We start from the raw sequence: 9,504 nt of genomic DNA on the forward strand, positions 1-9,504 counted from the left end.
TGAAAGGAACATTTTTATTTCAATCAGCTTTGATTGCTGAGGTGCTTCATACAAAAAATCTATTCATAAAAATGGTATACTATACACATCATATATTCATAACTCAAGATACCAAACTCTAACAGGTTTTATTTAGCCTTATTAGACAATCATCTACAACCTTTCATCAAATACGAAGAAGGGCTTGAGAAGCTCATAGCTGAGGATTTGCTGTTTTCATCTCTGCCTGGTGTTTCACATTCACTAAAGTCAAGTGTGCGTCGCTCTATCTGCAAACAAAAAATTCCATTCAACCATAAGAATCCACAAGAAAAAATTGAAGAGTCATTTAGTTTGAGAAAAATGTTCTCTATTTTCATTTTCTGAATAACAAAAAATGTCGGGTTTTTTTTTCACTTTGTTCATATTTTCAAAATTTTGCATAGAGAACAGTAAAAACAGAAAACAACATTCACTATTTTCTGAAAGTGAAAATAGAAAACATTTTCTCAAACCGATTTATCTGGAATCATCTATGTAATTCAGTGAAAATGCATAATATTCGGATAGGGATTGTCTCTTGCATGATCACAGGAGAGAGACACAACAAAATCACTTCCAACTTTAACAGATATAAAACTGTCTTTTACTCTTTCAAATAGATTTTTGTCATGTAAAATTAAAATATCCAACTATAATGCATAAGGTGATCATTAAATCCAGCTTTACCAAAGCATTTGAAGGCAACTGAGAATGGTTCCCAGACTGATTGACAGGATAATTATTTTCATGGTCCTTATCCTTGTCGTTTTCAGATGCATCTTTTGGTAATGCTTTGGGAGTTTCATTTCCTAAAATCTCCTGAGCATTGGCATATGTGGCAGCAGTTTGTTCACTGATATGTTTCAACAATCCGAGTGCATCATAGCTTCTATCACCTGGACTCATAAAATACCCAAAATCCTGTAAACATGTTCACGGATTTTAGCACAGTGAAAAACTGAAACCTAGCACAAGACCAAGAAAGTAGTTATCAAACAAAACCTACAGTACCTCAATTGTAATTTCAGTATCAAGTCTGGGGCTAGATAGAAAAGTGTTGAAGAACCAAGGGGATTTCCACGCAGAAGGTGTTCCAAAAGGTGTTCCACCAAAGCTACCATCAAACAAACAAGCAGACAGTCAATTGCAGTGAGAGAATAACTTGTGAAAATGCGAAAAAATTCCAAGAGTATTAATGCAAAAGAAGAACAAGAAATGTAAAGAATTTTACATGCTACATGTTTCAAAACCACCATCTTTTCTGGTTTGTTCCCCTGAATTGTCCCCTGGAGCTTGAACACGAGTAACAGCAACTGAAAGTCCTTCATGCTCTTTAGCGCGAACACAAGGAGAACAAGAATTAACCCTTGGGCATGGATTTTTAGAAGATAATTTCAAATGGCCACTCTGATTTGAAGCTGCTTCCAAGGACTTGTTCAAGCCTTTTGTAATTTTAGCACTTGAATCCAGACCTCTATCTGATTTTAAACCAACTTGATCAGGAGAAGACAGTGACAGGTCATTCATATCATGTTCGACCAAAATTCCAGATTGTTGTTGCTCCTGATAAATAGAATAGAATAAAGCGAAAAGTAATTTATCAATGAAAAGAGTAAATATTTCTAAATTCCACATAATAATTAATTACACCAACAAAAGATGAAGAAGAGTACCAAGAACTTACAATCTCAGTAGTCTTCATTTTAGAATCAAGAGGTCGTTGCTTGACATTATGCTGAGAATTGCCGTCAACAGTATCTCTTTGAGAGTTCTTTTCATCCAAAGTTGCAGATTTAATTGGGGAACAATTCATTAATTGTTCCCATTTATAAGTGTGTCCACAATTTTCTTTATTATCATCATCAACAGATGCCCTGCTGTTCTGTTTTTGCAATGGATATGAATATGAAGGCATATCTGCTTTTCGAGTCTCATTGTCACCAAATGCAGCAACCAAACTGGAAAAGTTTCTGGTAAACGTAGATGATGCCATGTCAGTCTCAAGTTTCTTATCCATTCTTTTATCTGAGAGTGGTGACAACAAATCTCGGGGTCGTTTCTTTAATATGGATGGTGTACCAGTAAAAGTTTTAGCAGCACTTTTTAACAGTGCATCTGGACTATCATCACAAGAGGGTGAGTCCCACAACCTAAAAGGAGTAAGACAGTTCATAGATGACATCATAAACTGGCGGATACCCAATGGACTAAACTCTTGCTGCATATCACTCCCAGATTGTACAAGATCACAACTGAAGAAAGGAATATCCAAACTTGGAAAGCGGGGAGGTTCATAACATAGAGATCCTGAGCCCTCCTTTTCTGTATGCACATTTGTTTTTTCAGCTGTTGGATTACAAGTTTGCTTAGCATCTGATCCACAGCCAAAATTATTTACAGGGACCAATTTTGAAGTACCCTTCAGAATATCATGTGGCTCTTCCATTACTGCACTACCTACCCCATCAACACAAGAACTGGATATGTTGTTGACATAAGTGAAGTTAGCACATGCTCTGGAGACAAAGTGGTGATCCTCCATCCCAAATAATTGATTGCCGTTGGCAGTAGGCCCCAACCTATCATCACTAGCAGAAAGTACTAGAGGGACAGATTGGGAGGATGAAATTCCTTTATAATTATTAGAACACTGAGGACAAGTTAGCTGTGAAGTTGAGGTTCCACCAGTTTCAGATATCTGGATATTACAAGATTGACAAAATGAAGTGCATCCAGAAAATTCAACTATATCATCACGTTTATTATAATCTACACGAGGGAAACACCCATCATTCATTGCGTCTGAAAACAGGACTCTGCAGCATTCATCATCAGATATCAACATGTGCTCTGGTTTTAGAGAATCCATAGATGCAGGTCCCATGGACGTTGAAACACCTAACTCCACTGAAGTCTGAAATGGAGCATTCACCATGTCACAGATTTCACAAGGAGCTATAAAATCTCTTTGCAACTCCGAGGATTCCTGCCCCAAGACCATTGATGAAACATTGGGTAAGGAATGTAAATTGAACTGGCAATCCCCACAAATGGAATTTCCAGGTTCATGTGACTGTTGCTCAATGAATTGAGAAGTGCAAGCCTCTTGGTGAGCAATTTCTGGGATGCATATAGTAACATCATCAATTGATACATAATATGGCTCTGAACAAGCTCGACTCGGACTATGATCCTTTCCAAGACTACATTCTTCATTTGGCCTATATGCCTCTCCAGTTTGTAAGTCAACACTGCTCGGACCTGTAGCAGATGGAAAGTAAACAGCATTAGCTGAACCTTGGCTGCAATCTGAAACTTCCTCTCCTTCAGTCGACTTGGGACCATTATCATCTCTACTACACTGCAACCTTGTTGGTTGATTCAAATTTCCAGCATGAGGAACAGATTCAAACTGAGTAAGCAGGCCTGATGCCAAATAAGAATCCAATTTCTTTTTGACAGAACTGTTCCAGTGATTTTTAATAGCATTGTCTGTCCTGTTTCAACAAAAGCACAAGTATGTCACAACTTTACACAGACGATTAAGAATGAACTAAAATTGTACTTGAAAAAAACAGGCACACCGATGCTATAATTTGGATCCTCAACAGTTACTACAGATATCCTTTTAGGAGAGACAAAAGATAAGAACTAACTGAAAAAGTTTAATTTAAATTTTTTATTGTCTTTCTCATGACCTACAATACTTTGGGGATCCAAATCCCTGGTGAAAGCCTTAACATTAATAAAATAGAATTACAACTCCACATGGAAGTGGCTTGACAGCATGTTCGCTCTTTAATAGAAAAATAAATTAATATGTAGATACCTTCCAGGAATGACCTTCGACAATTCGGCCCATTTGTTCCCAAAACTCTGATGATAATGTATTAGAGCCAACTCCTCTTCCTGAGTCCACGCTTCCTTTTTTATAGTAGGATCAAGATGATTAACCCACCTACCAAGATTTTACAAATTATATTAGTAAAAATGAACATCAACAATAACAACAATAACATATCCCAATAGATGAGGTTGGCTACATAGATCCCACAATGTCATTCGGATCAGTTAAAAACCAAATGAATGAACATCAACCCTCCAAAATTACTTCAAGAAGATAGACACTCCATCCAACATGAATTATGAATGAGACTTGTTGACAATTATTGGTTTAGGGCTGGGTTAGGTTAGGGACAAAGAAAAGAGAGAAGGTGGCTGGCTCAACTTGACAATACTAAAGATATTATAGACCAAAGCATTAACCCTTTTATATTAGTACTGAACTCTTGATCAAATAAGGAAACAAATTATGAAAAATATTCCTTAGTATAAAATACTCTATTATTTATATTATTAAAATGAGCATCAAGAACAATAGTAGTCTTATCCAAGATTCTTAAAATATTCTTAACTCGAGATTCCTACACACTTCCAAACCTCAATAGTAGTCTTATCCAAGATTCTTAAAATATTCTTAACTCGAGATTCCTACACACTTCCAAACCTCAATAGGAATACCATCTAGACCAATCATTTCACCACTATCCATCCATCATCCTCTTAAGGACCTATTTTACCACTCCAATCTGAATTCTACGGTGGTAAGCCAAATTCTGTTTGTCCTCCTACATTACTAGTCCTTCCCTATTACAAAGTCAATCCCAGTCCATCATCAAAATGCTTATAAAAATATTAAAATAACTCTTAGATCTCTTTTTTATATCTTGATTTGTGACCAAAACTTTCCCTACTTCATCCTTATTCCTTAATACATCTCACTTGATTCAAATCTCCCATTTTTCATTCTTTATTTTTGGCAAGCTTATATATCTTAATCAAGATCTTTGTAAAACTCTTTAAAACCTTTATATCATGCTTCATCCATAACTCATCTCATTTCTCGCATTTGATACCTTGACCATTTTTTTAGCATTTTTTGTTTCTAACCTTGCCTTAATACTTTCATTCCATCACCATGATTTCTTATATCTTAGCCAAAAGCCCCAAGACTGCTCTAGCAACCTTCCTAATCTTCTAAGACATCTCATCACAAATAAGGTTAGCATTAACTTGTAATTTCCAATTACCTTCCTCCAATAATTTCATCTTAAAACTCAAATGATCTCCCTTGATTCCTGAAATTGTAACTTGTTGGTTTTTCTGTTTGACTTTTGAATGAAAATGAACCTCATCCCTCTAAAATTACCTCAAGAAGATAGATCCTCCAATATGATTTATGGATGAGGCTTGTTGAGAATTATAAGTTTAGGGTTAGGGAAGAAAGAAATGATAGACGATGGCTAAAGTTGATAAACTGGAATTATTATTGATAGATAATATGTGATACACAAAATCAAAGCACTAAACCTTTTATATTTTTTTTTTTGATCAGCAAAGATAAATATATTAATAAAATTTTATATTAGTACTAGACTCTTAAAGAAAATATTTCTAGATATTCAAAAACTATCCCCACAAGCTAAAGCCGCTTACTGAGCTGAAAGCATCTCAGAGATAAACATTTTTAAAAAGGTATTGGCAGGGTGGATGGAATGAACATCAGCCTGAAGAGCTTGTTGGAATGGTGCTGCTAGAGATTAGAACCCACAGCTTATGAGGAGCAAATCCAAGTATTCAAGGGGGTCCAAAGTATTTGGTGGTACAACAATGTAGGTATTGAGAAAAGGACAATGATGTAAACTTAACAACTAGTTACATACATAAAATTCTCTTAAAAGATACAATAACGATATAATGAGATATTTTCTAGATATTCTAACAATGAGGATAAAATGATCTAAAGAGAAAAAATTATTTGTGAACAAAGATACTCCAATGAATACAGGAAAGAATTAGTAGAAATCCAATCCAATACCTTTCTCGACATTGCTTACCAATACGTCCAGGTAAATGTTGTGCTATAGTTGACCACTTTTTAGGCCCATGTTTCTTCACCAATTCAATAATTATTTCATCTTCCTGTTTATATTTGGATTAAACAAGCATGTTAATAGTAGATATCTAGCTAGAAAGTTGATAAGAATGGAGGCAACAATGATTGAATTCTAGACAATATGATCAAATAGGTTCCAATACCATGTTGATAATTATCCGTTTAGGGTTAAGAAAGGAAGGAAAAGGGAAAAAGAATAACTTCAATATGTAGAGATAAAATTAGCACAAAAAGAAATGGAAAGAAGAGAATACCTCTTTAGACCATGGACCTTTAACAAGTTCAGGATTTAAAACTTTCTGCCACCTATGTAGGCATTGCACATCAGTTCTATCCTTGAAACATTCAGCTACAAACACGTATATTTGGCAATTAGACAGGCAAACAAAAAACATTATGAAAAACTTGGATAAGCTAAAAATCAGTGTGACCACCGCGACATTGAGGTGTGACGCGACGCACCCTTCAAGAGCGGCGGCACACCTCCGCAATCATGCACGATAGCGGCACTATTAACTACTATGGGATTAGGAGAGAGTTGATATTAGAAACTGACCAGGGAAAATAAAGTGAATCCCTCCCCATAGAATACATAGGTTTTTATTTCATTTAAATCAACTCAACAAATGTCTAATTGAAGAAAGCTCATTTCAGGTATATAAAGTAAGTATTGGAGACATCCAAATTGATTTAAGCACACACTGGATGCTAGTGGCAGTGAGTCAAGAATAATTATATGTACAATCGAAAAGTACAAATTGAAATCAATATATTACCAATTTTTTTCCAATTTTTTCCTTTGAATCTCTCAACAGCATTCCGTAAGGTATCATCCTGCAGGACAAAAAATAACATGACTTACACTTTTATTTTATGTATAATTATCATTAAAGTTTAAAATCTTCAAAATTAAAAGGAAAAAGAAAGGAAAACATTACCAACCAAGCTATAGAGGGATAAGCTTAGCTACATATTTTCTAGCATAAGTAAACCATTTCCAAACTTAAGAAAAACTAATTAGATTAAACTATCCAAAAAATTACCTCCTCCGGTGTCCATTGCCCTTTTGTAGAACGCCTTGTAGGGCCAGTAGTCCTCCTACAAATAGATATTTTATGGTTGGCAAAAACTCACTTAACCTCACCATTAGTGTCTCAAAGAAGAAATAACCTAGTGTTTTTACCAACTTAACTGAACATTTTCAATTCAACAGAAAGAACAGTATAAAAAAGGCATGAAGGTAAACTAGAATTTTGAAAGTATTTCAATTTCAAACCCCAGTCGATAAATAATGTAGTAATTTTGAATCTAGAAAATAACATTTTGATAAATCTTACCCACAAAACATCCCTTTAGAAGGAATATAACTCTCTAAAGATAAACATGTCAACAGTTAAAAGGTTGAAAAGCACCAATCATTGACAAAAATTGCCTTATAGCGATAGAGACACAAAAGGAGCATCAATAATAACCTCTCACTCTAATTTTTATTGCCAAGGGTATAATTGGAGGGGAAATATAATTTATTTTATTTCTTATCGAGAGAATCCTAAAACATTACAAAATAATTTCAATCAAAATAATCTCTCAAAAGGAATGGTTGAAAGGCTGCATAATAGTCATTAGTCTCTCAATTAAAATAGTCTCAATTCAAAATGAAAGTTTTCTCCTTCCCCTCCAAACTCCCTCATCTAGACAAATCCTACTAGTTTTTGTTGTGTCCTAAGCTCAAAAGAACAAATGTATTATAAAATAGTGTAAGATTTTGAGACAGGTTTTTCAAAATTACCCATGTAATGCTCTAACTTTCTGAGCACCATCAACTTGCCCATGAGATGGAGCAGCCATGCTCTGCTCACCGTCCATAGGTTGTTGGCATAAAAATAAAAGCACATACCCCAATTCTCACGGGATTGCAACTCTCTTCAAAGTTGGTTCTCCAAATCATTATAATCCCTTTCCAAGGGGCCGCAGGAATAAACTGCACAAAACTAACTGAAGAGAAAAATCAGAACATATCTTCTACAAAATAAACTAGCCAAAAAGTAATTCAGAAATTAAAAAAATATATAAATAGATACTGGTGTCCTAATACTTGGACTGTACTAGATATTGGTGTCCTAATACTTGGACTATACTAGATATTTGAGTTAACTGAATTTTTTGTCAAACACATAATTTAGAATTTTAAAAACAAAAGAAACTTCAACCTCAACTATGAAAAGAGAAACAGTGCAAGAGTTTTTTTTTTTTCAGCAAAGGTTAGTTTGTTAGAATGTTAATTTTTGTTAGCAGAGGGGATCGAACCCACAACCTTTCCCTTCTTTCCTTCTCCCATAACCATCCAACCCACATTTACCTTATATGTCCCAACAGTGCAAGAGTTTAAACCCAAAAGGGAACAATTGACCCAAGAAGGTGAAAACAAATCCAACCTCACACCAAATTCCAGGAATTGTACCTCTCCATCACCACCAGTCACCTCTCTCTCTCTCTCTCTCTCTCTCTCTCTCTCTCTCTCTCTCTCTCTCTCTCTCTCTCTCTCTCTCTCTCTCCCCTTTTCTCTTTTCATTTTTTCTCTCACTCTCTTTCTAGGTTTTTACAATCTATCCTCAAACCCTCTTTGATTCCCCTGGTTCAATCAGAAAGTCCTCAAACAATACACAAACGGAGACGAAGTCCATTCAAAACAATACACGCAAGAAACAAAAAAGAACAAATAAAACACATTCAAACGGAAATAATCAGAAAACAGAAGAAAAGAATCGTGCAAAATGAACTCTAAAAAACTCCTAATCACAAATTCATTTTCCTACAATACCCCACATCTTTATAACAGATTAGATAGTCCAATTATTTTTTCAAAGTTTCCATAAACCCATTTCCAAGAACTAGTTAACAAAATTAGTAGTGTTCCAAGTTTCTACTTACTCCTCTCTCTGTCATCTAATAAGTTTCAAGAATCTAAAGCCCATTTATACAATACCCAGAAGAAGAAGAAAAAGAACAAATAAAACACATTCAAACGGAAGTAATCGGAAAAAAGAGGAAACGAATAAAGCGAGGCGGAGACTCACCTTAGCGAAGGATCGAAGATCGAAGCGGTAGGCATTTGCAGATCCAAGAAGAAGGTTTGAAGAGTGAACTGTTGCAACGCTCAGAAATGGAAGAAATGCTTAAGAGAGAGACAAGAGAGACAGAGAAATGGTAACGTTAGAGTGCTTTCGTTTCTATCTATTCAAACGTGAACGGGCGGACTCGCGAAGTTTCAAACCCTATGCGATGCGATATTGTTGTTGCCTCGAACAAACATAATGCTATGGTTCGTTTCGTTCCATTAATTTAAGAATAAAAGATGTTACATTTGTCGTCATGCGAGAAAATAGGTTATTTTCTGAATATTTTTATAATTATAAGGGTCAATTTTACCATGGACCACATTTATTCAGAACCATTGGATCAATCTAAGCTGTATTATTTTATTATGCACCATTTGCATCAAATTTTTCCGTTTCTCTTCCTCTCCG

The 9,504-nt window shown here is 35.2% G+C and overlaps 1 protein-coding gene across 2 annotated transcripts; it reads right to left on the reverse strand.

The window, feature by feature from the left end:
- On the reverse strand, window positions 1-9,295 carry LOC100794559 (transcription factor MYB3R-1). 2 transcript variants are annotated; one of them, XM_041010978.1, is made up of 12 exons: window positions 9,055-9,295; window positions 7,767-7,968; window positions 7,021-7,075; window positions 6,754-6,811; window positions 6,232-6,326; window positions 5,900-6,003; window positions 3,851-3,979; window positions 1,706-3,518; window positions 1,253-1,584; window positions 1,033-1,135; window positions 709-942; window positions 1-269 (listed from the first exon to the last, which is right to left on the reverse strand). In XM_041010978.1, the coding sequence occupies exons 2-12, from the start codon at window positions 7,841-7,843 to the stop codon at window positions 150-152; spliced, it is 3,120 nt and encodes a 1,039-aa protein (XP_040866912.1). In that variant the 5' UTR covers window positions 7,844-7,968; window positions 9,055-9,295; the 3' UTR covers window positions 1-149. The 2 variants fall into 2 exon arrangements, with proteins under 2 accessions (XP_040866912.1, XP_040866911.1); XM_041010977.1 differs by having other exon boundaries at window positions 7,767-7,972.
- Between the last annotated feature and the right edge of the window lie 209 nt (window positions 9,296-9,504).

The sequence above is a fragment of the Glycine max genome, chromosome 17 (assembly GCF_000004515.6).
Source record: "Glycine max cultivar Williams 82 chromosome 17, Glycine_max_v4.0, whole genome shotgun sequence".
NCBI classification, from domain to species: domain Eukaryota; kingdom Viridiplantae; phylum Streptophyta; class Magnoliopsida; order Fabales; family Fabaceae; genus Glycine; species Glycine max.